The sequence below is a fragment of the Polychytrium aggregatum genome (genome assembly GCF_025602895.1).
Source record: "Polychytrium aggregatum strain JEL109 chromosome Unknown BJ171scaffold_8, whole genome shotgun sequence".
Classification (NCBI taxonomy): Eukaryota; Fungi; Chytridiomycota; class Chytridiomycetes; order Polychytriales; genus Polychytrium; species Polychytrium aggregatum.
Window position 1 is genome coordinate 972035 of NW_026516210.1, and position 27870 is coordinate 999904.

General features: G+C 57.0%; 9 protein-coding genes across 9 annotated transcripts; 4 read left to right on the plus strand and 5 right to left on the minus strand.

Moving 5' to 3' along the window:
- BJ171DRAFT_420975 (uncharacterized protein) lies at positions 1–1287 on the plus strand (the record flags this gene model as incomplete). Its single annotated transcript, XM_053107466.1, has 2 exons — positions 1–466; positions 914–1287. 2 exons carry the CDS (start codon positions 1–3, stop codon positions 1285–1287), a joined length of 840 nt encoding a protein of 279 aa, XP_052969466.1.
- An 887-nt stretch (positions 1288–2174) lies between these two features.
- BJ171DRAFT_296870 (HD domain-containing protein) lies at positions 2175–3625 on the plus strand. The gene is made up of 5 exons (XM_053106989.1): positions 2175–2257; positions 2353–2379; positions 2608–2682; positions 2821–3133; positions 3405–3625. Exons 1-5 carry the CDS (start codon positions 2231–2233, stop codon positions 3539–3541), a joined length of 579 nt encoding a protein of 192 aa, XP_052969467.1. The 5' UTR covers positions 2175–2230; the 3' UTR covers positions 3542–3625.
- Positions 3626–4213: 588 nt separating this feature from the next.
- Positions 4214–9260, minus strand: BJ171DRAFT_579135 (inositol-pentakisphosphate 2-kinase-domain-containing protein; the record flags this gene model as incomplete). The annotated part of the gene is made up of 13 exons (XM_053113942.1): positions 4214–4769; positions 5058–5092; positions 5270–5521; positions 5649–5879; positions 6055–6180; positions 6291–6443; positions 6982–7164; positions 7358–7430; positions 7559–7688; positions 7790–7905; positions 8077–8156; positions 8626–8867; positions 9065–9260. 13 exons carry the CDS (start codon positions 9258–9260, stop codon positions 4214–4216), a joined length of 2373 nt encoding a protein of 790 aa, XP_052969468.1.
- A 5063-nt stretch (positions 9261–14323) lies between these two features.
- On the minus strand, positions 14324–14900 carry BJ171DRAFT_472781 (uncharacterized protein; the record flags this gene model as incomplete). The annotated part of the gene is made up of 3 exons (XM_053108676.1): positions 14324–14339; positions 14411–14661; positions 14811–14900. The coding sequence occupies 3 exons, from the start codon at positions 14898–14900 to the stop codon at positions 14324–14326; spliced, it is 357 nt and encodes a 118-aa protein (XP_052969469.1).
- Positions 14901–15337: 437 nt separating this feature from the next.
- On the plus strand, positions 15338–15860 carry BJ171DRAFT_494705 (uncharacterized protein). Its single transcript, XM_053110036.1, has one exon. It carries the CDS (start codon positions 15398–15400, stop codon positions 15764–15766), a length of 369 nt encoding a protein of 122 aa, XP_052969470.1. The 5' UTR covers positions 15338–15397; the 3' UTR covers positions 15767–15860.
- Positions 15803–18541, plus strand: BJ171DRAFT_296991 (beta-lactamase/transpeptidase-like protein). Its single transcript, XM_053106990.1, has 4 exons — positions 15803–16252; positions 16552–16928; positions 17119–17532; positions 17720–18541. Exons 1-4 carry the CDS (start codon positions 15907–15909, stop codon positions 18512–18514), a joined length of 1932 nt encoding a protein of 643 aa, XP_052969471.1. The 5' UTR covers positions 15803–15906; the 3' UTR covers positions 18515–18541.
- Positions 18542–19243: 702 nt separating this feature from the next.
- BJ171DRAFT_640324 (uncharacterized protein) lies at positions 19244–20787 on the minus strand (the record flags this gene model as incomplete). Its single annotated transcript, XM_053115763.1, has 4 exons — positions 19937–20787; positions 19624–19692; positions 19468–19485; positions 19244–19329 (listed from the first exon to the last, which is right to left on the minus strand). Exons 1-4 carry the CDS (start codon positions 20385–20387, stop codon positions 19244–19246), a joined length of 624 nt encoding a protein of 207 aa, XP_052969472.1. The 5' UTR covers positions 20388–20787.
- A 763-nt stretch (positions 20788–21550) lies between these two features.
- BJ171DRAFT_297022 (uncharacterized protein) lies at positions 21551–22888 on the minus strand. Its single transcript, XM_053106991.1, has one exon. It carries the CDS (start codon positions 22767–22769, stop codon positions 21777–21779), a length of 993 nt encoding a protein of 330 aa, XP_052969473.1. The 5' UTR covers positions 22770–22888; the 3' UTR covers positions 21551–21776.
- Positions 22889–26005: 3117 nt separating this feature from the next.
- BJ171DRAFT_494714 (uncharacterized protein) lies at positions 26006–27869 on the minus strand. The gene is made up of 3 exons (XM_053110037.1): positions 27498–27869; positions 26731–26856; positions 26006–26382 (listed from the first exon to the last, which is right to left on the minus strand). Exons 1-3 carry the CDS (start codon positions 27691–27693, stop codon positions 26192–26194), a joined length of 513 nt encoding a protein of 170 aa, XP_052969474.1. The 5' UTR covers positions 27694–27869; the 3' UTR covers positions 26006–26191.
- Between the last annotated feature and the right edge of the window lies 1 nt (position 27870).

Below are 27870 nucleotides of genomic sequence, written 5' to 3' on the forward strand. Positions count from 1 at the left end.
ATGCGGATCGGCCTCACACCCAGTGACCAGATTGCACTCTCCCTGCGCTGTGATGAACAAGAGACAGCCGATCGATCCTGGCTCGAAGATCAAGCTGAACAAGGCACTGCTGCTGCATCATATCTCTTGGCTCGGGTGTTGCAATCTGAGATCGGTGAGCAGCGATATCCGACTTGGTTTGAGCTGGATCCCACCCCGCCGCGAATCTTCCACCATTTGGAGAAGGCAACGCAAGCTGATCATTCCGTGGCTCAGTTCTATCTGGCTGGACGTTATCGCAATGGACTCGGTGTCAACCAAGATCGCCCCAAGGCTGTCGAACTGTATCGAGAGCTTGCAGAACGTGGAATACCTCCGGCCCAAGTTGTCCTTGGCAGTTGCTACGAAAGTGGCGAAGGTGTCGATCAAGACTTTGACGCAGCCATTGAGTGGTACACCAAGGCTACAAATCAAGGCAGCGAAGATGGTCGGCTCCACATCGAGTTCCTCCGTGGATGGTGCTCATTTCTGGGTCACGGTGTCGAACAGAGCGACAGAGCTGCCCTTGCTCACTGGCAGGAGGTCAGCACCAAGTCGAATGACCCGGTTCTCAAGCCCATCGCCACCCACATGGTCGGCTGGATGCACTATCTCGGCCGGGGTACCCAGCAGGACAAGCAGAAGGGCGTCGAAATCATCCGAGAGAACAGATCGGATGAGTTCATGTTTGGAGAAGAAGCGTGTCTGGCAACGCATTGGAGCAACATCAAGTCTGACTCACCCGCAGCCTGCAAGTTCTTCGAGTTGTGCCAGCCGGGATCAGATCGAGACTGGCTGTGCAGACATCTCACGGCCGTGTGTGTGTTCCATGGATTCGGAACCATCGAGGACAAGAAGAAGGCAGCCGGCATATTCGAGCAGCTCGCCAACGAAGGCCACAGTGACAGCCAGTTTTGGATCGGAAGGTGCTACATCAATGGCTTTGGAGTATCGAGTGACAACAAGAAGGCATTCGAGTGGCTCAGCAAATCGGCCGACCAAGGCAACTCATATGGGCAGTGGAGGATTGGTTATTGCTACATGAACGGATACGGAGTCGCCCAGGACCACACCAAGGCAGTCGAGTGGTACCGCAAGTCGGCCGAGCAGGGCAATCGATACGGACAATGGTGGCTCGGCAACCGCTACAAGGATGGCGAAGGTGTCCCCAAGAACATCGACACTGCCGTCTTCTGGCTCCGCAAGTCCGTCGACCAGGGTTTCCGAGATGCCATCTACGACCTCAAGCAACTCGGCAAGTGGCCCTGATTCCCGAGTCCCTCCGAGCTTCACTCCCAAACGATCGTCTCAACACCGAACATGCAAACAGCCAAGCAACCTCGCCGCCAACACCCGCCCCAAACACCATGATACCGAACAGTGGACTTGCAAAGTGATTCCGATGAAGCGGCAACGGCCGAGTGATGTTGTATTTGACATTCAATAAATCCAATACATCCAATATACAATAGTGCTGTCCCATATCGATTGCTCATGTTGATCAACCAAGAGAACCATTCGAATGACTCGACAGCGACAACTCTACCACTACAATCGATACTCGTTCTGCAACCATGGATGGTGGAAAGAGTTAGCACGATCCAGACCATCCCTCGTCACATGGTGCCGGGGAAAGCAGACAGCAAGCCACCAGCCTTGATCCGACCCAGGGACGCCGGGGCACGCCAGTGTATGTGGTAAGACCATGCGAGGATAAAACCAGTCCACTGCAGTGCAGCCTGGCGACTGAGAGGACTTTTTGGATCACGAAGGGCAAGGATCGCTTCCTCTTGATCCAGACCTTCTGCTAGGACACGAGTGTCATCATGAATGATGTCATCGGCATCTATTCCTGCCTCGACGCCAGTGCCCATGGCTTTGAGCAGTGCAGGTCGACTGTGGAAACCAGAGAGCGACCAGAGGTCTCGCTCGGAGGTGATCTGCTGAATGGCATGTGGCTAGTCGGACGCAGGCCATTACATACTACAATGCCATGTGGGATAGAGAAGCTGTCCCGTTTGCTCGTGCACATGTAGAGTGTATTACACCCTGGGGTGCAGTGTCCAGATCGAAGGTATGCAACCAACCGACGATCCCACAGTCGTTCCTGTCGGCCCCAGCAGCCGCGCGGCTGTCTTGCTGTCCTTCGCCTTCGTCGCATCTCATCTCTCCCCATCGCCGTTCCTCCATCCCGCCATTGCCTATCCCGACAATGACACAACCCAAAAACATCCTGAAGGTTCGCAATGTCCATCCACATGCCGAATCGATCCGACCCATCCTGGCCGCTCGGCACCTTCTGACCATGACCGTTCCCTGATCTGGTTGATGCAGTTCCTCCACACAATCGAAAACCTGAAGGTACCGGACATTCCTTGCGGCTTCGTCTTCAATCCAACTTGCGAGTCCTCGCCCTCGAACCTCTTGAGCCTCTATCGCTGGATCGCGACTCTGCATTCGATGGCTCAGCACAGCCCTCGTTTCAAACCAGTGAATCACTTCAGACCGATCGACACCGCTGCTTGCCGTTCATGCTCTTCTTGTTTGTGGCCGAGCCCACTCTGATGTACAACGTCGTCCCTCCGATAGGTCACCAAGAGAACTGGATGGATTGAGCACAAAATCGCCAACCCCGAGTCTATCGCTGACCACATGCACCGGATGGTATGTCTGGACAGTTCATTCCAGACCCCTCTGGTATCCCAAGCCATTCTCCGTCGCTCAGGCCTCTTTGCCCTCACCATCACCGCCCTCCACTCAACACCGCTTGTGCCGTACCCTATTGCCTTTGTCCCGATCCAGGGTGTTATGGCAATGCTTCTCAACGACCCGGCCGTTGATCGCAATCGAGTGATTCAGATGGCTATCGTGCACGACCTGGCCGAGTCGATCGCCGGCGACATTGCTCCAAGCAGCGGCATGTCCAAGGAAGCCAAAGCCCAGCTCGAGAAGCAAGCGATGGATTCGCTCGTTGCCATGTTGGAAGGCTCGCTCGAGGCCCGAGAGATCGAAAGCCTCTTCATGGAATACGAAGACGGGACCACGCCCGAGGCCGTGATCGTCAAAGATCTCGACAAGTTTGAGATGATCGTTCAGGCCTTCGAGTACGAGCAGAGTAAGTCGTGCTTCCCTTTGAAGGGTAGTTTTCTATTCCTGCCGGTGGCCGCTCGATATGGGCCCCGAGCATCGGAATGGCAATAGTCCGGGTTTGGTGCTTACCACCGGCATGCCGGCATCCCTTGCGCAACTCCACCTCATCACTTGACCATCATCACCCCACGAAGTCATCTGGCCTCTGAATCTTACCAAGGATATTTCTTCGGAGATCTGGTCGAAGCGACGGCCGAGTGTTAACTGGTCCTTCGCAAATTCCCTTTTCTGCCCAGGAAACGATGCAGATCTGCAGTCCTTCTTCGACTCAACCCGGGGCAAGTTCAAGCACCCCACAATCATCTCCTGGGTCACCGAACTCGAGATCCAACGAAACCAGTTTCACAGCCGCAAGCAGTCTGCTCAGCCATGAGGACGAACCGCTCTCAATAGCACCACTTTCCGAGCGCGGGGACTCGGCCTGGTCCGCGTGCAGTTCCTCCAAGAAATGACTTGGAGCGAGGGCGACCGAATGCTTGAGATCAATAATAGCCAAGTCGGTCACGGCAAAGTTCATGTTTTTGATTGGATCATTTATTTCTATTGCAATCCGCTGTCGATGGCAAGTTCACGAGAGAGTATCCATTGAATACCGAGTGCTCTATTGGCAATGATCGACTTGTGAATCACAACAATCATCAGGACTGTACCGACGGTCCTCCTCTGCTCTGCGATGGTGGTTCCCTTGTGTGCGCTCAGAGTGGAGGCCATGTCCCTCAGGAAGTCAGTGGTCGTGTGCTTGAGGATACTGGGCGAATGCATCGCATCCATCAGATCCTGTGCCAAGCCCGCAACTTCTACGAGATTCAGAACAGACATCGCCATGTCAATCTGTTTGGGCAGTAGCCACTGCGGAGTAGTGCCTTCAACAACCAAAAAAGCAGAGTACAGCGTCACCCAGGTCAGTGTTAAGCCCGTACGATCTTGAGCAGGGCACGCCAGCATCGCCGTTATGCCATGTGGCTATCCGACATGAGCGATTTATATAGTCGGATCAATGGCACAGGCTGGCTCAGGTCCTTGTCATCAAAACCCATACCGACACCTACCGAGTGATACTCTCGTCCAGCTCGTAGTAATGCTCCATTTTGCGCATGGATTTCGGGTCCATGTCCACAAGTTTGATCTCAAAAGGGCATCTTAATGCTGTTGGTGTTGCTGCGGAGACGGGCGATGCATCTGGCTGGGGCCAGCCGAGCGCAATCATGATCGAACAGTCCTTGAGTGTGGTTGCCAGCAGGAACTCGTGGATCTGACGGTGTTGGGCCTGCAGCAGGCTATCGCGGTCGTTACAATTGCTATCGTCATTATCAAAGTCCGCCTTTGAAGCCGATTCTGCCACTCTCTCCTTGGCGTCGTTTGCAGAGCAGCTGGATTGCTGTCGAGCGGCAAGATCATCGACAATGCGCTCCCACTGGGCCAGCGTCGGCTCAGATCTGTCCAGGCTCCCCGTGTCGCGTAGTTCCGAGTATATTTGATAGACTCCAAGGATGTCGTGAGAGTCGAGCTGGGCCTGAAAGTCCCGCAAAGCGCCGAGGAGTCGATCTTGGTGCAGAATATCCACCAACACTTGAACGAGAGACCGATGCCCATCATCAGACCTGGACCAGGTGTTGAGACACGAATGTGAAGCATGAGTGTAAGACGCTGGCGAGGATGCCAGCATGAGGATGCCAGCATGAGGATGCCAGCATGAGGATGCCAGCATGAGGATGCCAGCATGAGGATGCCAGCATGAGGATGCCAGCATGAGGACAGGTGCCTTCAGATAGCAATGGGCTCATTTCGTGAGCAGCGGTTGGTCAAGCGAATCGGCTTGACTGGAGGCATGCTGCAGACCGGCGGCTGCATATTGTCCATGCCCGGGACCACACTCGGCGGACTCGCACCTGAAGAATCGGCACAGAGTTCGCTGGGTGCTTTCCTGTTGTCGCCAGCACATATTCCGGTCGCCGTCGTGCCGAGTCAGCTTGGACGTTCGATCAGCACTGCTCGCAGAGCACCCAAGCGGACGCAATCCACCAAGACTTGCTGCGACCCCACCAACTGCGAATCACAGCGTTGGTGGTGCCGCTCTGGGTCCTTGGCATTTCTGCCTTACCAGTGAAACGTCGACCGGTTTCCCGTCTGCGAAGATCCTCAAGTTGTTTTGCGGGCACTTCACAAGGGCTTCGAGGGCCAGCCGAATCTTGGCGGGGTTTCCAGAGTACAGATCCAGAGGGCAATAGCGGCTCCTGACCCACCCTGGGTTTTGGTGGGCCTTCCAGTGTTGGTGCATGCAGAATCGACACTCGCTCAGCTTGGGATTGGCCGCAGGAATGGATTTGGAGGCTGGGAGGAATCCGCACTTGGGCTAGAGCCGCCAGTGCATCGATTTACGTTCGGGTCCTGTCAGCTCGATCACATATCTGCTGGGCTAATGTTTGGAGTGTGGACGGGGAGATGGGATGCAGAATATCGGCAGGGCGGTTTCCATGTACCTTGATCTCGATCGCAAGGATCGCTGGTCTGTCGTCTACGACCTCGATGGCTGCGTCGTGGATCGCCTTGATGGGGATGGTCAACCTCCTTGGCAAAGCCAGATCGTCGCAAAGCACGGCCCGTTGCTGCGACAGATCGATGCCGTGCTTGGCTCTTCGGGTAGGTGGACGAGAGGATTCGACCAGCCCCTCGAGCTCGGCGAGGAAACCCGGCTCCAAGTCCACGACGTCCTGTTGTGCGTTTGATTCAGCGAGAGCTGGCAGTGATCCAGAGTGCGGCCGCAGTCGACTGCCAGTACAACCAAGGCCCATCGACAAGCCCATCAGAATGTCATTCATGCGAAGTGCCATCCATTCGAGATGGTGTTCATTCCAGGCGACGCCGGACCGATTCCTCGATCCTTACCCACAGCCCTAGGTATTGCCGTCCAAAGAGCCTCTCAATAACCATGGGCGAGAAACGGGCCAGCACATTTTCATCAACCGGGGCACCTTTGGTCTGCCGCTTTCGGATCCGAAGGGCGGTGCCGATCTGACGCAGGTGGTATCGCAGAACGGGCGAGCCTGGGTTGGTGCTGGCTCTACAAGCGTTGGAGAGGCACTGCGAGACGAGAGAGCTGAAACGACCAGGGAGATGCCTACGTATCGCGGATCGGAGCCGCCGTAGGCGACAACGATGTTTGCGTTGCCTTCGCCTCGATATCTCCAGTCCCGGGCATTGTCCATGGCGGCCAACAGGATGTGATGCAGACCAGGGAGCAAATCCCCGCCTCTGGGGCCACGGTCTGATACCGCCTGTCGGGACAGCTCCGTGAAGCCAACAAAATGAAATTGAGACATGCAGGTTTCTGGAATATGGTGCCCACAATTGCTGGGAGGGGCGATTGGATATTGCCACTCTCTATCAACCCCTCCGATCTTTGCCACTCGAGCTTGTGGATGGTAGCAGAGCATTAGAGGCATGCTCGTTGTCTACTATCCCACAGGATTTAGGGTCCTTTGTATTCGAGATCCAGACGATGCGGACAATGTCCCCAGAAGCAGGATAGCTCGTTTCGTTTCGTGGACGGCAGCTACATTGGCTCCGAATCGAGCCCAAACACCCGTCCACGGCTGGGAGTGCCTCTGCTGATGCGCCGTTCGTTGGTTGTGGGTGTTGGTCGGGCCGAGAGCGGCCTACTACGAATCCTTGGCGGTGTCTGGATCCAGGGATTGTAATCCTGCCGCCCGTTCCCGAGCGAATGGCCATGTTACTGACAGTTGGGCACAGCACGAACGACATACGGGTTCGGGACAGGTGAATACGGACAGTGTGATTCTCACGGCAACTCACCGGCATCCCATCATGCTGGGGATCGTATCCCGGCGTCGGTGGCAACGGTGATCCAATGTAGTGATGGTGAACGGGCTGGACGACTTGAGCGGGAGGCGGCGTCTGGGTCTTGCTGGATCGGAAAAAGCCGATAGCCGACGACGACATCATCATGGCACCCAGAAATAGCGTCGAAAGGAACACCTGAAGCGTGGCCACCAGTGGGCGATTGAAGGTACTGAAGCGTTAGGACATGGGTCGCTGGACAAGCTCGGCCCAGTCGGCGGAGGCTGCGATGCGCGGCACTGAACTACAGGATTGGTGTGCATGCATCGAGACTAGCACAATGGGAGCTGAGGTGCTGGGATATCATATGTAAAATGAAACACAGACTTACCAGCGTCTTGAGAGAGAGTGGCTCAACGAGTTTGTTGAGGATTTCGCCAACCATCTCGGCTGCTATCTGGACCCTGTCATTGGGTGCAATGAGTTGGTTTGATGGCGGTGCAATAGAGGCTCGTCAGAATGCGCACTGTTGCCATTGAGTCGTCTGAGCGATTTCGAGTCTCGAGGAAGATCATAGGAGTGGAGAACCTACCTTTCGATCTCAGAATCCTTGTTCATGCAAAACTCCCACTCGCGGCATTGTTCTTCCAGAGCTGGGACCGGTCTGATGCACCCGTTTTTGTTGAAGTTGTCGGCGCAAGCCTCTCTCTGTTGGAAGTTGACTGAGTCCGAACATTGATGGCGACGGTGTCAGCAGCGCTCGCAATCGACTGCGAGAGAACCGTTTCCAACTGCCAGTGCACCAAGAGTCGGAGCAACTCACCATGTGACTGCTTGCTGCTTTTGGTTTGGATGTCATCCTGAATCGCCCATACTAGCTGCAGCGCAAAGTACGCAATCAAGGCAAAAATGAACAGGCTGACGATCAGCTGCAGATATCTGCAACCACAGTCAGCATCGAGTCAGATAGGGCATCCAGGTCGGATTATTACACGCCAGTGGCCCACTGGATCGACAGCCGCACCAGTTACACTCGATATACTCGATATACTCGGTCTACAATCGAAAGTGCGCTGTGGAGGGTGCACGATATCGAATGGGCTGACGTACCCTCCAATGATGAGCGGGATGTTGGCATGATTAGTCCGGGAAACAGGACCAGCGGCTGTTGGCTTGTCGGGCATATCTCTCTGTCTCCATGACACAGCAGAATGTGGGTCAGTTTCTTCCGAGGGTCTTGGGGTTGGCTCATCTGGTGGCGAAGATGTATCGGCGTTGGGCAGCGGTGCTGCTTGGCGGCGGTGAGGTTTTGGAGTGGCCCTCTCATCTTCGTCTCGAAGATCAATGGTATCGAGGTCTGGTTCAGTGTCTTGAGTCTTCTTTCTCTTCCGTGCCTGATCATGGAGAGACATGAGATTCCAGTTCGTTAGGCTTCCTTGCACTTGCAAGTCCGGGGCAAGCTCGGCAGGTTCAAATTGCAAGTCAAGTCTCAGAAGACATGTACTCAATGTACTGGTCTGCCTCGAAACACAGGGCGCTTCGGGGCTGCTAACGAGAATGCCTCGAGATCGGCACATCGATGCAGAAAAGTCGCCATCTACAGTCAACATGCCAGCACGTCAACACAGGGCGGATCGACATTGTCCGAGCTCGTCTTACCGCATCTCGTTGTGGGGTCGCAAAGGGGTTGAGCGAGAATCCAAGCGTGGATGTCGCTCCGCTAGGGTGGTCTTTGGTTTCACTTGAATGTGCGAGCCGACTTGATGGCTGAAGAACGCTGCGCTCGCTGATGCTCGGCTTGGGAAGTGTGGAAAAGACGGACTTGGCTGTCGGAGCTGCGCCCGGCGAGGAAGCCGAGCCCTTGAGAATTTGCGATCGCATATTCCAGTCGTAAACATTATCTATAAAGCCGATGGTGCGATTCGCAACAGTGACAGCCGTCGATGGAGGTAGCCCGAAAGTAAACCATTTGGAGTAGCAGAGGGTTGAAGCATGGCCGATCGATGGAGGCGGAGGCAATGTCAGTGACCATGAGCCCGGATGCGAAAGAAACAAAGTCTTTGGCTCTATTCCCGGGGATCGATGAAATTGGACGCACCAATGGCAAGCCGAGAGGAGGTCGCGGGAACAATGAGGTCCCCAGCGATGGAGCTGTCGCTGTGCTTCTGGGGCGAACTTTGCGAGAGGGCCTGGTAGGCCGAGAGCCACGGGGTCGATCGACGACTGTCCTGGGCGGAAAGAGGACTGTGCGGCTCAAAGTCCATGGGCGCTTCTTTGCCTCTGTAGAACGCCATTGTGAGAAGGGCTTGCTGTTGGATGCTGACCAGCGTCGAGTTGGACAGGGCGGCCAGATCCGATGGCGGGATGATGGAGCCGCAGATCGGTGGTGATTCGACTGCCAGATCGAAAGCCAATCGGCGGCTGGCCACGCGTGGCTCGAATGCTCCATTCTTCCAAATGCGGAAATCGACGAGAGAGGACCGAGAGAGGAGAGAATGGACCGAGAGAGGGGGGGGGATGCATTCAAACATGGATGACTGTGAGTTGTGGGGGTTGTATGGATTGTGTGAATCAACCCACTTTGATCGGCACCCGAACCCTGTATTATCCACTCGTCGAGGTTTTCCAGCAACTTTGCCCTTTGTCCTGCAGATGCAGCGACTCGCTGGCCATTGCACTCTGGCAAAGAATGTACATCGTGACCATCATTTCCGCTACCACTAATGCAATATGATAAGTTGTTGAAGAAATGCAATCGAGTCGCACGGGTGCCGCATGGGCATGAGGCATGGGATGTACACAATGCCAACTGAGATTGGATCGGTGGAACTGGCGGACGGGCAGGCTGCCCACATGATCTTGGTCGGCTCGGTTGGTCGGCAAAGTGGGTTGCGGTGGACTCACTCTCTGGGCACTGAGGCGGCACACCTCGATCACAGCAGCTCAGTGGGTGAACTTGAAGAACGACTGGAGTATGGCCAGTGGGTTTGAAGAAATATCGGATTGGTTGTTTGTTGGTTCAAGCGACCGTGTCAGCTGGACATCGGGGCCGTCGGGACTGGTGGGCTGCAAGAGCGGAGGCGTCAGTTGGGAACAGGATGCGACAATTGGAGGAGCGTAACTCACCTGGATGATGACAGGTCGGCGTGGAATAGCTGTGGTCCAAATTAGCAAACCTCCTGTTGGAGTATCAATGTGCTTTGCCCAGTCACCGAAGAGTGTGTGAGGAAGCTTGAGTATATGGATATGGTGACGAATCCACTGAGGTCGCTTGTCCATCTGCGCCCAGTTAAGAGATGATGGCTCGGAAAGAGGAAACCCGGGAGGATTCGGAGATTTGCCGAGGCGGAAAGACCATTTGCCTCGACGGATCCACACAATGTCGTTCTTGGTGTCGTCGCGGGAGAGTATCGAGCTGCCATCGCGCGAGAATGACACTGAGCGGACCGGGCTGGAATGTCCGGTGAGTGTTTGCTTCAAGCGGCCCGAGGTGGCATCCCACACCCTGACGGTGTTGTCACTTGATCGATAGAAAGACCCGGCTCCTGAGACAATCCATTTGCTATCTGGCGATATCGCCACAGATCGCACCGGGCCTGTATGTCCAAGGAGGATGTGCTTCACCTGGCCAGTCAGGCTCTCCCACACCTTGATGGTCGTGTCATTCGATCCAGACACAATCCACTCGCCGTTAGAGGAGCAAGCCACGGCGGTGACAGAGTTTGTGTGTCCACTTAGGGTGTGCATCTCTCGGCCAGTTGCGGCGTTCCACACTTTGATGGTGTGGTCACTTGATCCCGAGATCATCAGCTTGCCATCGGATGAGATTGTCGTTGAGTTCACCAGGTCGGAGTGACCCTCAAGTGTACGCTTCAATTGGCAGGCAGTGGCATCCCACACTTTGATGGTCTTGTCATCAGAGCCGGATATGATCCAGTGACCATCGGTTGAAAAGACGACAGAGGTGACTGGACCCGTGTGGCCTTCGAGATTGAGTTTCAGTTGGCCTCGGGCGACGTCCCACACCTTGATCAGCCTATCGCCCGAGCCGGATACCACCGAGTGTCCATCAGGCGAGATTGCCACACAGTTCACCTCCAAGTTGTGGCCTTCCAAGGTGAACTTCACCTGACCTGAGAGGAGGTCCCAGATCCGGATGGTTGAATCACATGAGCCAGACACAATCCACTTGCCATCGGGCGAGATCGCCACAGAGAACACACTATTTGTGTGTCCCTCGAAGGTATCCTTGAGGTTTCCTGTGATGGCATCCCACACCTTGATGGTATTGTCGCGCGAGCCGGAGATGATCCACTTGCCATCGGACGAGATGGCCACGGAACGCACATCGCTACGGTGACTTTTGAAGGTGTGCTTCAACTGGCCGCTGGTAACGTCCCACACCATGATGGTGTTATTACGATAGCCCGAGACAATCCACTTGCCATCGGATGAGAAAGTCACAGAAGTCACCGAGATACTGGGACCTTTGAGATTGTGCAGTATTCGGTGGGTAGCAATATTTCCGACAATTAATGTCCCGTCTTCGGAGCCAAAGACAATCAATTGGCTGTCTGAGGCAATCGCTAATGCGTTCACACCACTTCTGGGCCACCGAAGACCGTATTTCGGCTGCCCCGTCATGGAGTCCCAGACTCTGAGGGTACGATCATTCGACCCAGAAAGAATCCATTTTCCATCAGGTGAGATCGTTACGGAGGTGACATATTGTGTGTGACCTGTGAGTGTCATCTCGCACGGATCCCAGGTGGGTGCTGGGCCAGCCGTGACCAGGAACGGGATCTTGTCCTCGAGTTGGGTGGCATATGTCTTGTAGATCGCCGTCTCCTTCGGTGTGAATGCAAACCCCGAATTGTACACCTGTGGTGCACTCTTGATGATCGGATCGGCAAACTCGCGGATGAATCGATACGTGTCCTTGACCAGTTCCTTCGTGGTGTCGTTGACGATGGTGCTGGGTGCCTTGGTGATCACTCCTCGGAGCACAGCCAGTTGCTCGATGATCGGCTCGACCACATGTGTGAGCGACCCACACTCGAGCCAGAAGAACACATGCGTCTTGACGAGCCGAGTGAGCACCGCTGCCACATCAACCATCTCGGTCAACTGCCACACCGGACTCGACTCGGCCTCTCCGTCCACACACCACACAAAGTGTGTGATCCAGTGGGCGACGCTGTATCGCAGCGACGGTGTGATCTTGGCTACGACCCTGTCCTCGAGGTCTGGGATATCGTCGTGAAAGTCGTAGATCTCGCAGATGTTGATCACTGGCTCGTGCGAGAGGATCACTCCGAGACATCCCTTGGCAAACACCGTGTGGAACGAGTCCGACACATGCCACCGATGGCCAGTCGATGCGTCGCCGAGGAGATAGTCCGCCACCGACTTGTGGTTGAACTTGACCTCGGTGTTGGTGGACTGGCTGCCTCGGGGACCCAGTCCATTGGCGCCAGGATCGAGGACCAGACTGAGGCTCTTGAGACACTCGCGAACGACGCCGATCTCGAGTCCAAACACATCGGCGATGATCTGCGGGGTCAGGATCGACTGGGCCGTGGCGATTGCCGACACCACCGTGACCAGCTCGGCCGGGTGGCTCGACTGCGAGTGGATCTTGGCGAATGTCTTGTTGTACAACTGACCGACATCGGCGGCGCTGTCGTTGATGTCCTTGATCGTGGCGAGTGTCACTGGGCCGTCCATGGCTGCTGCATCGACGGTGTTGAGGATCAGGTTGATCCACACGAATGTCTTGGACTGGTCCAGCAGGATGGCGACTGCCTCGGTGCGGTCCGAGTCAGTGAGAGTGTCATACACTCGCAGTCGGTGGCGGATGAACACCTCGAGGTCACGGATGTTCTCCTCGCTCGAGGGTTCGATTGTCTTGGTCGGGACTCCATCGAATGCTGCCTTGATGTCGTCCTCGGGTCGGGATGTCAGCAGCAGCTTGAGCCACGGACGGGTCCTGTTCAGTTCGACGAAGCGCCAGGCAAGCAGACTGAGCAGCTGGTCGCGCGGAGAGCACTCGTCGAGTGCATCCACCAGGACCATCACCGATCCCTTGGGTCTGTATTCGCCGATGGCTTCGAGTGGATCGGCAATCACGGCCTTGAACAGATCGGGGATGCTCATCTTGTCGAGACTGTCCTTGGAGTGGCCGGCGTCGAGGAGCTTGCGGCCGATTGGCGAGTGCCACTTGCACAGACCGTATGCGATGGTGTTCAGCACCACTCGTGGATCGCTCTTGCGGGTGTCGTTGTACTTGAGGAACAGCGCCGACACCAGTTGATTGCTGGCTGTGAGGATGTTGGCGATCTGGGCAGCAGCGACGGACTTGCCGACACCGGCAACGGCATTGACCCACAGGACAGTGTCGGAGGTATCCTGGTTGACCCAGTCAGTTGTTTGGTCGAACAGCCACTGGCGAGTGCCCTCGACATACAGATCCTCGAGTGCCCTTCTGTCGGAAGTGGAGTCGATGGGATCGAGGAGGAGTCGCAAGGCATGGTCCTGGTCGGCGGTGAGAACGACACTGTCGCCTTGGTGATACGTTGCTCCGTCCCGCTTGGCCTTTGCGGTCTTGGTAACAAGCTCCCGAACCGCCGGAACCAAGCTGGAAGAGACTCTGTGTCAGCGATAGGAAGTGGTATCCACATGGAGACATTGCAACATACTGCCTGAGAGTGGCTGTATCGACAGCCTTGAGAGCTTGGAGCTTGAACAGCTCCTTGAATGTCTGCTGGACGGTCATTGGTTGATTATCGAACAGTGGACTCGATTTGTGTACCGGTGCGTAGTCAGGAAACTCGTTGATGGGTGGGAAGTATTCCTTCTTGAGGGTCTCGTCGCCGAACTTGCGAGTCGACCACATGAGCACAGGTTGGACGATGACGGGGTGGTCGGAGGCGGCGGTGTCCTTCATCCGCTTGAGGGCATGCTGGATCTGCGAGTGAGTGAGTGAGTGAGTGAGTGAGTGAGTGAATGAGTGAGTGTGTGAGTGAGTGAGTGAGTGATACGGTCACTGACCAGCCCCGATTCTGCCATGCCTCCAAGACCAACATCACCTCGTTACCTCGAGCAGCTGATTGTCGGGTCTGTTGTGGGCCTCGAACGTGCGCTTCAGTCCCTCCTCCGAGAGAATCACCACAATCACACTCGACCGATACAGCCCGTTGATGAAACCTTGTTCCCAGTCCATCCCGTTGCAGAGACACTGGCTGTCGAGATACGGATGGAGCGCCTGGTGGCCGTGCGGCGTCGCTGCGAGTGTCCCGTGCAGTGACGATGCATTGACGGCGTCGCTGTCGACCCGGTAGCTGTGGACACTCGGTCGTCAGTCGATGGCGGTGCTCCGATGGCGTGGACCAAGTTTGCTCCGATGTCAAGTGGGCCCGATGTCAAGTGCGGCGACATTGCCCACCTGATGAACACATCGTGGTCGCCGTAATCCAGCTGGCACCTCCACTCGCCGGCCGGAGCGACGGGAGTATAGTCCTGTGAGTTCATCGTCTGGACTGGTGGCTTGATGGCGGCTTTGGGAGCAGGAATGACAGGCTGGGCGGCGGCGACGGGTTTGGCGGATCCATGGTCGGCCTGTGCCTTCAGGAGTCTCTTGATCCCGCCAACCTTCATCCCCAGGTCCTTCATATCGCTCTCCTTGAGGGCAAGGAGCTGAGCAAACCACAATCAGCACACGGCGCAGTCATGGACTCGCCATATCCGCAGCGACACCATATCCGCAGCGTCGCCATATCCGCAGCGTCGCCATATCCGCAGCGTCGCCATATCCGCAACAACAGCATATCCGCAGCGTCACCCACCAGGTCGACGGTGTTGCATTCGTTGTCGAGAAAGACGCTCTTGTATCCGGCCAGATCGGCCTTCCCGAGGAACTCGTCAAAGGCATCCATTCTGCAGCCGCGGATGCTGAGCGAGTCGCGAGTCGGTGCGGCTTTGCCTGGTCTGCTGAGGGAGATGGGCCTGCAGAGGTCGCCTGGATGATGGAAGGAGAGGCAATGATGTGATGTGGTGGCTGGGTGTCTCCCTTGCCGACTTGGTTTCCTGTCCACCATCCGGCTCGATCCGGTGTGGCTCGAGTCAATATAACGTTGTGCAATTCTGATGTTTTGCCCCATCAACAGACCCAGGTCCGATGTCGTTACTCCATAGCCTTGCGATATTCAAATGTGTGTCCCATCTCCGACCTTCACTGCAGTTATCGCTCCGGATATCATCGATGGGATATGTCGTGAAGGAGCGATCGCATCTGAGCTCGGGATTGCGCCACCAGACTCACTCCGCCGCCGCGACCGATACAATTCCTCCGTCGATACTCCATCGTTGACATCCTGACAAACACCTCCATCATCACTCCTCCGCCCTCATCGCATCTCATCAACATCCTCACATGCCCGTTCTTCCCGTCATCTCCCGGCGAATGGCCCCCGCGCCTCCCGCGTCCTTTGTCCTCCTCGCGGCTCCTTTGTCTTTGGTGCCGCTCTGTCCACCAGCCCAATCGCACCAACTCCCTTTTCGGTGCCCGACAGCAGCGACCTTCCACGCATTTCGCCCTCCTGGCTCGTCAGACCTGGCCGGCCCTGCCCTGCACCAGTCTCCTTTCCTCGCCCTCCCCTTTTCTCTGCCCTCTCGCTGCTCGCCACTCTCCCTGGGACTCCTCTCCTTTCGGGGCATCATTCTTGACTTCCTGACCACCACCTTGCCTTTGGGTCCTCCTCGTTCTATCTGTCTCTCCAGCTTCAATACGGCCTCGTCCTAATTCTCGATCAGCTGCGGCTATTGAGCCAAACGAACAATCACCAGCAGCAAGACCCCCCCCCGCTTTGCCACTGTCTCTCACTCCTCCCAGCGATCTTTCGCACCCACTTCATTCTTTCGCTTCCAGCTTGATCTTGCGGGATGTCGTCAGCCACCGATCCCAAAAAGCCCGATGGCGATTCCTCGGCCCCAGTCCCGGCCGAATCGGCAAAGTCCAGCGGCCCCACCGACCAAGAGAAATGGGAGTTTTACTCAGCCCAGTTCATGGCCATCCTGCTCGTCATCCTCGTCGTCGTCGGCAAGGGTTTCATCTCCTCGGGCGCCCAGCTGCCGGCTCTCTGCCGGTTCATCGCCCTCCAGTGCCCGCCCTCGATCCAGAAGCCGGTCATCTATGGCGGAGCCCTCCAGGGCTATCAGGAGGTCGGCCAGGCCTTTGGCATGACCTTCAAGAGCGGAGAAGAGCTGGGTGCCAGCTTTGCCGCCTTTGGTAGGTACCGCACCCATGGGAGCAGGGGAAGCAGCGATCTGGTCCCATCGCATATCATGCACCGGACAGCCATGTCATCGTCTAGTTATGATACTGTCTGCAATGGCATGGAGTTCAGCCTGAGATGCTGGTTCTGTCTGATGGCCCGATCGGAGACTAACCTGTCGATCCTCGGTCTCACTTCACTCCTTGAATTGTTGCATGGACATGTATCGCCACTCTTTGCGATTGCACTTCGATAAAACACAACTCCTTGGCTGGCTTCTCGCCCCCACGCCTGCATTGACTTCCCATCGCAGTCGGCGCAACCATGGTCATTCACGTCTGGAGCGGCCACCAGAACCGATCGTACAAAGACGTCTTCACCAACTCCACCCTGGCTCCGCTCCAGAGCACCAGCCACATCGCTACCAACCTCATCGTCGCCCGCTTGGTTGACCAGGGCCTCCTGGACTTTGACGAGCGAATCTCGGCCTACTGGCCCGAGTTTGCTCGCGGCAACAAGGAACATGTTCTGCTGAAGGATTTGATGAGCCACCGTGCAGGCGTCGCCTTCTGGGATCGCGAGCACGCTCTCAACTACGAAGACAACCTGCTCGATTCCGACACTGTGGCCGCCCGGATCGCGGGACAGCCCCACAACTTTGACGGCGAGCCGGTGGTGGCCTTCCATGGAGTAGGTCATCCTTCGTGCACCTGTTGCGCTCCAACTTGAGCGAAAGGGGAAGAGGGACACTCCTCGATATCGAGAACCGAATGTGTTTGAGTGCACCCCGGAGCGCCTCGTTGTCTTTTGTGGACACATCGACCCTGCTTTCGCCCGCATTGCCATGTTCTTATCAAACATTGGTGTCCTCGCGCATCAGGTCACTCGCGACTACTACCTCAACGAAATCGTCAAGCGAGTTCATCCCAAGAACTACGATCTGCGCCAGATCATGGACGAGGAAATCAATCCCCTCTTGCGCTCCCACTTCCAATACGGCACCGATCCCACTGGTTCCGTCAAGGACACCAAGATCGCCACCCTGCATGGCTATCCTGCCGACCGTGCCACCGTGGCCTCGTTCTTCCCGCGGGTCATTGGTGACTTTGTCCTGGACGAACCTATGTCCCGCGCCGTCGGCAGCATCCGCAAAAACACTTCCTCGGTCGCCTACAAGGCCCTCGTCGAAAGCTTGCCCACCAAGGCCGATGCCGACCGGTCGCTCCCGGCTGTTTGGAACCAAGGCAGTGTCAACTGGAACAGCCACGTGAGCGGGTTTGCCGAGGCTCGCACGGTATGTCATTGTGTGCAGAGCGCTGTGGTGTGTTTGGCGTTACCGCATAGGCGGTGTCCTGCGTCGCTGTTGCTGTTGCTGTTGCTGTCTGTGGTCAGCATCGTCTTGTGTCGGCCTGAGGATCGCTCCGAGAGGCTTGCAGACCACTGATACTGACCGATACCGATCTATCAACCCATCCCCGCAGCTGTCGATCTTTGGCGCCGTCATGGCCAACAACGGCACGATCGGTGTTATCAAGTTTATCAGCGCCGAGACCTTCTCGAAGTTGATTGAGCTCCAGGAGATCCAAAACGACGCCGTGCTCCAGCTGCCCGGTCGCCAGCTCGGCTACGTCGCCGGCGGCTTTGCCGTGACCAAGAAGTGGGTGGTTGAAGGCGAGCGATGGTACGGCAACTTTGACTTGACGGGCACATGCGTCTTCTGGAACCCGGAGCTGCGGCTGTCGTTCTCGTTCGTGACCAACTCGATGCGCCTGGGCAACATCGGCTTTGGCGACAAGCGCATCCGCAAGATCATCCGGTCCTTTTCCGAGGCCGCTCGCGTCGAGACTGAGAAGTGGGCCAAGAAGAAGGCCGAGGAGGATGAGCTCCTGGAGAAGGCGCGCCAACTCAACCGCGAGCAGAAGAAGAAAAACAAGAGCAAGAACAAGAACAAGAAGAAGGGGAAGAAGGTCCAGGCTGAGCAGGGCGATGAAACTGCTGCTGCTGATGCTACTGCTGTTGATGCTGACGAGAGTGATGCCGTCGCCGCCGAGATCGCCCCCGAGGCTGTTCCTGAGACTGCTGCCGAGACCAGTGAAGCTGCTCCCGAGGGTGTAAGCCATGAGCCTGCCGTCACAGACGGGCCTGGTGTCGCCAGCGTTCCATCTGCCGAAACCCGTTCCACCGCTGCCACCGAGCCCGAAACCGAGTCCGAGACCGAAGCCGGTGCCAAGTCGCAGCCGCCTGTGCACCAGACCCACGATGGCTCCGAGCTTTGAACCAACCCCCATCTCGAATCAGCGACGATATCCAGCCCAGCGGGCTGCTGCCCTCATACGCACATCCGCACTTTGCTGCTGCAGTTGCGGTTGCCTGTTTCCTCTTCCTCCGGCCCAGCGTCTATCAGAGACTGACTCATGAAGCGAGCCAACCGCTTGTGCACACTCGCAATTTGAGAAGGGAGCTGTCTAGGAGCATAAATATAGTCACAACAATAACAGCAAACGGAGTCACAACGCCCGAAGCAAAGAATGCCATGGCAGGGAAGTGTAGGCGGCAGGTGGTTCGTTTGGACGCAAGGGGAAACAAAAAGCAATCCAAGAGCAGAGCAGCTGAACAGAGGGCCTTTCGAGTGACTCATGAAACAGCCAGGGAGCGAGCATCGGGAACATGTCACAGCGGACTTGCCACGGCTTCTGCTGGCTGCCGCACTTTCCGGCCACTGCCAGGATGAATCAACTACGCCCAGCTCTGGATACTTTGCTCCTTCCACGACATCCAAGTCGATTCCGGTGCCTCCAATCTCCCCTCGCCACAAAAAAATTTTCAAGCACACAGAGGGGGATCGTGGGTGATGGCCTTCCGTGCAACAAGATGGTGCAAGGAGAGGCAGTCATCCGATCCGAGAGATATTTTCCGCTGAGTACCGTCATCTCGCAGCATGCGTTTCGCTTGGGAATTGGACGATGAAATGAAATGAAAAAAAAAAGGTGTGGGCCCGTCAGTTGCTAGGCAGTCAGATGAGGCTTCAAGATGGAGAGAAAATCTTCATCCGACGGGAACTTGAGTTTGCGAGGCGGGCCCAGCTTGACTCCTTTGATATGTATGATTCATGAAAGAAGTACATCAGTGGGTTTCGCGCCGGATGGGTCGGGGGGGGGGCTGCAGTCGCTATGCCGGCTGCCAACATGCCGGTGTTCTCCCTCGACTCACTGCCAACGAAGGGGCTTACCCGACCAGAGAAGTGTTTCTGTAGTGTGATGCGGGCCCGAGCAAGACGCAAGAGAATGAGATCGATTAAAGAGGCGATCCCGAACACACCAACGGCAAGCAGGGGCCTGAAGCAGCATGCCAGCCATAGACCCTAGCGGAATAGCGCATCCCATACCGTTTCCATCTCGGATCATCGTGACTTCAAAGCTTTTGGATCGAGGCTTTCTGACGTTGACCTCGACGACTGCCCCAGGACAAACACCCAAGATCGCCTGTGTTGGAAAGCCCACAGCCGCAGCGGATCAATCGGTCGATTCAATTGGCTGGTCGTTGCGGTGGCTGCTCAGGACCACCGATGAAGTGCAGACGCCAGTCATGATTTGCCACATCAACGCTGCATGGCATATCCTCGAGCGAGTCAAAAGAGTCGAGCGAGTCGAGGCTCACCTTGGTGATTCGGTCTGCAGCAGTCTTGTACACGGATCAACTTTTGCAGCGCTCGATCTCGAACCGCAGCGGGCTGGGCGGCGGCGAGATCGGTACAGCCGCAGACTTGCTGTCGACAAGCGGGGATGGGTCCGTCTGGGCCGGCTCTGCGCACTCTTCCTTGGTGCAGACCTCAGTCTCGATCTCAGCCTCAGTCTCAGTCTCGGCCTTGGACTTGGACTCGGCCTTGGACTTGGACTTGGACTTGGACTGGACAGACGACCTGCTCACAGGAGTGCTCGAACTGGGAGCTGTAGAACCGACTGCTTGACGCACAGATCGTTTGGCGCTGCTCTTGGCTTCGAGCTTGATGGCTACGAGCTTGGTGGCCGTCGAAGTGGGCTCGCTGGCTTTCCGAACGGCCCGCGCCGATCTGCGAAGCGAGCGTTCGGGGCCACCGCCGTCACGACCGGGAGGGCCGTCGTCGGCAGGGACGGTCTTCTTCTTGGGCATTGCCGCGATGGGAATCTGACCTTGTGCGGGGAGATCACAAGAGTCCAGGAACGAAAGAAAAGAGAAGAGCGACGGACGCAGGCGGGTGAAAAGTGCGGGGATGGAAATGGCTTCCCTCCCATTTCGCTGTGGGAATACTGTGATTGATCCAGGTCGCGGCACTGGTATCTGGGTGCCAGCGGCGGATGGTGCTCGTGGACACACTGAAGATGGCGGCGTCCTTGCGCAGACTCTGGATGAGGCTATAGCATTGTAACCTGGCGATACGGAAATCGAGTGTGCCGCGAATGGTCATGGCCGGGGCTCACAGGTGTTTGTGGATGAGAAAATTCTTCCACCAAAACGAGGGATGTCCTGAAAACTCGACACTCTCCACCAAGAAGGGACCGGTAGTAGACCCATTTTTGAATCGATTGAGCTTCGAGCGGCAGGCTCTGATGTCTTGAGGGATGGCGTCCTCTTGACGTCAGGCTTGCTCATGATCATATTGATATTTGATATCCACACACCAGGATCCCCCTCACCCTCCCCCTCCCTTCCTTTATCATCGCCTCACTTGGCTCAAGTCGACTGAATTGGTATATGTTTGTGTATATTTCTTTCCGATTGCCAATATCGCTCGTTCTGTTTCTTCGAAGGGGGGGGGAGTTGTGGTCCCGGTTGCCGCTTTCATCTCCAAAGCGATCCCATATTACGAACCGGAGCAAAAAAAAGGGGGGGGAAGCGAGTTATAAAATATAGCATTGTCAATTGATGGCGGCTGGTAGGTCGGTGGAATAGAGTGGAATGGAACGGAATGGAGTGAAGTAAAGTGGAGGGATGTGCAGGGAGGAAAAGGCCGGAGCCACCAGGGCAAGTGCGAATCGACATGAGGGGGAGGAGAGAGAATGGTGGAATATGGTGGGGAATGATGGGCCATATGGCAAAACAAATACATACATGAAGAGAGGCTACATGGGCAATGCAGCGGGATGGAGGTGTAGAGCTGAACCAAGGTAAACACGTTCGGGGACGGAGAGAGATGGTGCAAAGCGAAGCTGAAGCGATTCGATAAACGATTGAAACGGTGGAGGTCGAAAGTTACAACAGTGGCGCCTCGGTCGCCGTAGAGAGAGCTGAAGAGCAAACAAAGGTCGAATTGATTTCAAAGAAAGCGAACGGAGCAGGATCGTGCACGGGAAGGAGAAGAGAATGTGCAGTCGGGATGGAGGAGGAGGAGGGAGGAGGAGGAGGAGGAGTAGGCAGGCGATAAATAGTTTGCGGGAAAGTTGCCGAGCAAGGCGCCGAATCGAGTCGCCGATGGGAGAAGATGGGATTGAAAGCAACAAGATGCACTCCCAGTCCCAGTCAGTCTCGGCGATGGCAGAGCGCAACTGGACAGGGCCCGCACTAATTGACCCTCAAATCCGAGGCCACCTGGAAGAGCTGCTCAAAGAGCTGCACGTCCAGCTGGTTGAGATCAAAGTCAATCTCGGCACCACGGTCAAAACCGCGCTTCGAGTCGTGGGAAACCAAGTGGCTGAGGATAAAGTTGACGACGACGCTGAGCTTCTGCGGCGGTAGCGCCGAGAGCAGAGCAGACAGCTCGCCGACTTGCGAGGTGGTCGGGAGGACGCCCGAGCACACAACGTTCACGAACGGCGGCGACGGCGGAGGGGACAGCGGACGGCCGGCATAAGCCATCGAGGTTTGCGACAGCGCCGGCGGGTCCCTTGGGTACTTTTTCAGGATCAACTCGGGGTTGTCGGACTCGCCCATGATGTGAAAGTGCTTGACGGGAGGCAGATGCTGCAGGATCTTGCCACGCTTCCACTTGACACCGCACGAGTTGCAGAGGGTCGGGTAGTGGATGGGGCCATGCCGCCACATCGGAGTGGTTGTGACGGAGCAGTAGTCGCACTGGCGGTTCTGCTTCTTGGGGAAGGAGCGGTTCTTGGGCCGCTTTGGGCCCGCCTTGGGGGTGCTCCGGAAGAGGGTGCTGGTGCTGGTGGTGCTGGTGGTGCTGGTGGTGCTGGTGGTGCTGGTGGTGCTGGTGGTGCTGCTGGTGCTGCTGGTGCTGCTCAGGGTGCTGGGTGGGAACGAATACTCTTGTGCCGTATGGGAGAGACTGTCCTGGTCCAGAGGGCTCTTGGGCTCGTCCGTGTCCATGTCCATGTTCATGCCCATGCCCATGCCCATGTCCAAGGCCCGCCGTTTGGATCTGCAGCCGACAGAGCCATCGGAGAGAGTCTCTACAGCATCGTCAGGACAGCTCGAGGGCGGGCTCGGTGGCTCGGCGATGAGGGCCGGTCGGTGGCATGGGATGGGCGAGGGCGGCGTCGTCGAGGGCGGTGTCAGCAGACTCGACAGGTCGCTGGCAGGGCGTGAGTCGGCAAGCATCATGGAGAGGGCTCAAGTGCAGATGGCAGGGAGATGTATCGTCGGGGGAGGTGCAGGATGCGGTGAGGACCGAGTAGTCGCGGCAGGATGGCAGTTGGACGGAACCAAAGCAAGGCTATGGAGACAAGAGCTCGGAGATAGGGCAGCGAGCACGCTGATGGGTTCGAAGAACAAGAGCAGGAAACCAGTACTCAGGGCCGGTGCTTGAGAGAGACCAAGAGACGGCAAGAGGAAGAAGGCGGATGCAAGGCCAGGCGGCAGGAGGGCAAAGGGATCAAAATACTCGGAACGGCACGGCAAGGGACAGCGACAGAAGAGCAGGCGGGGCCAATGCAAGGAAACGGGGTAATACAGCAAGCACAAGCGGTATTCCAGGGCCGGCGGTTCAGAGCGGAAGTGGCAAGAGTTTGAAGAGTGGACGGAGAGAGTGAGTTCTGGAAGTGAGTTCTGGGAGTGAGGTCTGGGAGAGGCGAGCCGAGCCGAGTGGTGCAAGGACAGGCAGCGGGCTGTGGATAGGTGGAGGAGAGAGGCTAAAGGTCGGTGCCTGAGACGGAGGCAAGACGATTCAACCAAGTAGATACGGAAGGCCGGTGGGGAGCGAGTGCATGCTCCTCAGGGAAGTAAGTGGGAGCGGGAGGGTTTTTAAAGCGCAAACGCCGATACAGAAAGCCCTTGGAACAGCAATGTCGCCTGAACAGCGGGACGAGGCCAGGAAGGAGGAAGAGAGCGAGATGGGCGGTATGTGCACAGTACCGCCGAACAACAGCGGGGTGGGAGGGAGATGGAGGGAGATGTGGAGGGAGGCAGATGGGTCTCGAGGCTTGGGGGGGGGGCTCACTTGAATGAACAGATGGGATGTGGCAGAATCGAGGGCGGGATGGAAGAAAGCAACGACGGAGGATGCACCAGAGGGGGCAGGAGCGAAACAGCGGGACGATACGGATTGAGGGATAGAACAGCAACGAAACGATAAGGAGCTGAGGATAGGACGACAACGAAACGATAAGGATTAAACAGCAGCGAATCGATAGAGAAGCGGAACTACAAACAGACTAAACCGAAGGGAGAGTGCAGAAACACATGCGACAAAAGCCGCGGCTGAGAAAGCGTCAAGACGAAGCCCGCAGGACGAATGGCATCGGAGTCTGGCGGAGAACGGCGCTTATATCATGGCCGGGACGATCGTGGCGCCAAAACCAAGGCCGCAGGGGATCCAGGACGGAAGCAAGGCGAGGGCGGTCGCTGTCGGCGGTGGGCAGCGAGGACGCCCGGCCGTGTGGGGTGCTGGGAGTTGGAGTTGTTGGAGTTGGGTTGTTGGGTTGTTGGAGTTGTTAGGTTGTTGGAGGTTGTTGGGTTGTTGGAGGTTGTTGGGGTTGCATGATGCCCATTGGCAACATGGAAAAGACGACAACGCCGAAAAGAACAAGCCGGGACGGAAACGCTCAAATGACAGCGAGAAGGGAGCGGGAGAGGACGAGAGGGGACGAGAGGGGACGAGAAGGAGCGAGAAGGAGCGAGAGGTGTATTCATTGGGATTGTTTCATCCAACCAGACGACCAACAACCAGACGAACAACAGCCAGACGACCAACAGCCAGACGAACAGCAGCCAGGCGAGCAGTGTCAACAGATGGCCACAGACGTCGGATGGGCGGCCGGGTCAGACGGACAAACAGTTGTCTGAAAGGGGTTCAGACGCAGCGGCACCCCCCCCCAACACAGACCGTCTCCCTGCGACGGGTCTGCCCGGTGGGGTCGCCATGGTGGTGTGTGGCCAACTGCGATAGACGGTTGACTATGGCTGCCACCATCTTGGTCGGTATGTGGATATTTACCATGCGATCGATGCCCTTTCGCCCGTGCAGCTGATGCACATCGGCAGTCGCAGCACCCATCCGCCCCGCCGGACTTGCTGTGGCGGGAGGGCGGCCGCTGTCGGTGCCATATCCTGTCTGCGCGGACAAGCAAGGGGGAGGGAGGAATGGCTCGCGTCAATGTCTCCGCTGGAATCGCCGCTGCGTCCATGAATCGATATTCAACTCTGTCGCTGCGTCGATGCTCTCCTGCGTCGCGGCATGGGTTTGCACGGCTCGATACATGTGCGGACATGTAAACATGCTCGCCGGACGCATCGCTTCTGTGCAGGGATTGCCGTTCGTCCAGAGACGAGGCACCGGCGATGTTCCAGGGCCTCGCCTCCACATTGTTGTCCGGCATGGACCAACGCAGCAGCTCCAAACCCACCCACGGCAGCTCACGTGTGAATGCCGTCGCGAATATATATCACTCTCGATATGCGAATTGCATTATGGCCATACGCGAATGCATATCACTCTCGATATGCAAACATATATCACTCTCGATATCCACGCCGACCCCGCCCAGCAGCATCGCCCCTCCGGCCGCTCATCCCGCTCCCGCCCGTCGATCCACCATCCCGTCCCTCTTGCATGCACTCTGATGCATTCCGCTCGCTCGCACTCAGAACGACTGCATTTGCACTCACTGCGAGTCCATCGTCTCTCATCCCGACAACTTGACCAGCGACCACTTTGCCTCCATCGCCCGCCATCAGACCGCCCTCTCCACATCCTCCGCCGCTTCCACTCGCCGCCATCCCGTCCTTCCCGCCCTCCTCTCAAGCGCGGGATTACTCCCAGCCACAGCCATCATCTGATCCTGCCCCGCTTTCTTGCAATCCGTCCTCCCTTGCTCTTCTCCCCGCACAACCCTCTTGCACCCTTTGGGTCGGTCCCGTGGCGGTCGGAAAGGGCAATGGCGCTGGCTGCTCCTCGCTTCTTGGCTCTCTCCCTCTGGACACTCTGGTCCCTGGCGGTGGTTTGTCCCTCCCACCTGCAGTCCACTGTTCCCACAATGCTTACCGGTTCTTCTCTGTCCTTCCCGGTCCCGACAACAAAGGCGCCCGCCAGGGCCCCAAACAGGAGCCCGGTCGGTGCGGGTTTCAAGCGCGGGAAATCCAGTGGAGTTGGGTCGTCGCGGACATCCCACCACCCGAGCTGGAGGTACAGGCCGGGGCAATGTGGGAGGGAGACAGGCCCATTCACTCCCATCTGCATCTGGATCTGCATCTGCATCCATCTCCATCTCCATCTCCATCGCCCCGCCCGGCTGCTCTCGACTCAGTGGCATGTCATCTGTCCCCATCCACAGCCACCGGCGCCGGCGCCGACACCGCTGGTATCTCGGTTTCCCAACACACACCCCAGACCGGATCTGTTGCACTGTGGGTACCAGCTTCTATTTCCAGTCTTTCGTTGGTTTTTCATTTATCTTCGTCGTTGGTCTCGCCGTGGCCTCGATAGACTCTGACTCGCGGCGGCGGGTCGGGAGAAAGGCGAGACAGACACAGCGGGCTTGAGAATGGACGAGAGAGAGGATGGGAATGGAGGGTGGAGACGGTGGGCTTTAGACCTGCTTGACCAACAGCCAGGCCTCGTGGCTTCCAAAGTATCCCGATACGGGCTGGTCGCTCTTGGCGAATCCCAGCCGCTCGAACAGGCTCAGGGCTCGGCTCTCGACGGGGATGTAGACGGTGATCTGGGCGATGGCCGAGTCGGCGGTGGCCTGATCGATGGCATTCTGGACGAGCTTAGTGCCTGGCGAGGGTGCACACATGAGAAGAGGACAAGGTTAGAATGCCGAAGTTGGTTCGGTCGGGTTTGGTACTGACTCACGACGCATCGATCATGCTCCATGGTGGCAAATGGAATCGTGACGAGCATAATCACAAAGTCATGGCTCTGGCTATCGAAGCAGAGGTCACGATTGCGACGATACCACCACCCGTTCATGAAACCAATAGCACAGGGCCCAGGAATCGAGCGACTGGCCCTGGATCGACCAAAACAGAGGGGGGGGTGTCCCTCTCCTCGGCCACTACGGCCAGGCCAATGCGACCAATGCGACCAGTACGACCAGTTCGGCTATCCAATGCGGCAACTCACCGAGCCCAAGGTTGCGGTACGCCTCCAGGACCGCCAAGGTCAGGATCTGGATCTCCAGTTTGCCGTCCTGGCTTGACGGCCGCTTCCGGCAGACGATGCCTCCGACCGACATGTCGTTAAAGTAGGCTGGTGCGATCCATCAAGTCGAGCGCATTGATCGGGAGAGTGAGATGGGTGTCGTTCCATGATGGGGGAGGGAGGGTTGGATCGATGAGGCAGGCCGTCGTTGGTGCATTTCCGACGCATTGCAGTGGTGGGCATGATCACGGACATGGCCGAGGGTACCGATGTGTTCAGCGAATGAGTTGGGGCAGCCATTGTTTCCATCAAAACAGATCAGAGCAGGTGGGCGGTCAGTAATCCAATCGGAAGCTATGATCCGATCGTGGCAATCGTCGCTCTGGAACATGCTCGAGCACTGTCGCAACCTCGCTGGTCCGGCAGTCAGTCGCCGGCATTGTGGCTCTGGATCCCAATCGCCGATCAAAGAGGAGACGCATGGCAACCGACCCCATCCCGATCTGTGTCCGCTGGCTCCATCGTCCTTCTCGGATGCTTCCTGATAGATCTCCCACCCCAAACTGCCTCCAAGCACACCCGATTGTGTGTCGCTTCCGATCTCGCTCTCTGGAATCTTCCCAGCCCAGTCTCCCACCCCTGCTTTGACTCTGATTCCCTGAATCCCGCCCACATGCACAGTCCCATCCACAGTCGCATGCGTTCGGGGGGAGGGAAGGACCATATCTGCAGAGACCTTTGCTGCTTACCAAGACGAGTGTAATCCGGCAGTCCCAAAGCCTCCTTGTAGAAGAGATCCTCCATCCGCTCACAAAAGTGGGCCAGGACGATCGGGTCGAGGGCATGCTTGTGGATCGTCTTGAGCTGCTTCAGGTTGTTGTTGTTGAGCTCGTCCAGGGCCTGTCGAAAATACTTTGCCGAAGTCATCGGGTGGGGCACGGTCATAATCCAGTCGGGGAGGGGGGGGTAGGTTGGGAGGTGGTGTGGGCGATGCCTCTTTGTGGGTCGATCGGTCGGTCGTGAGTGCGAGTGCTTGGATGTCGGTGGGCCGCACGGGATCGCTGAGGACGAAAGCGAAAGGGGATGCAAGCGTTTTGGGCTGTCGAGGATCTGGATGGCCAG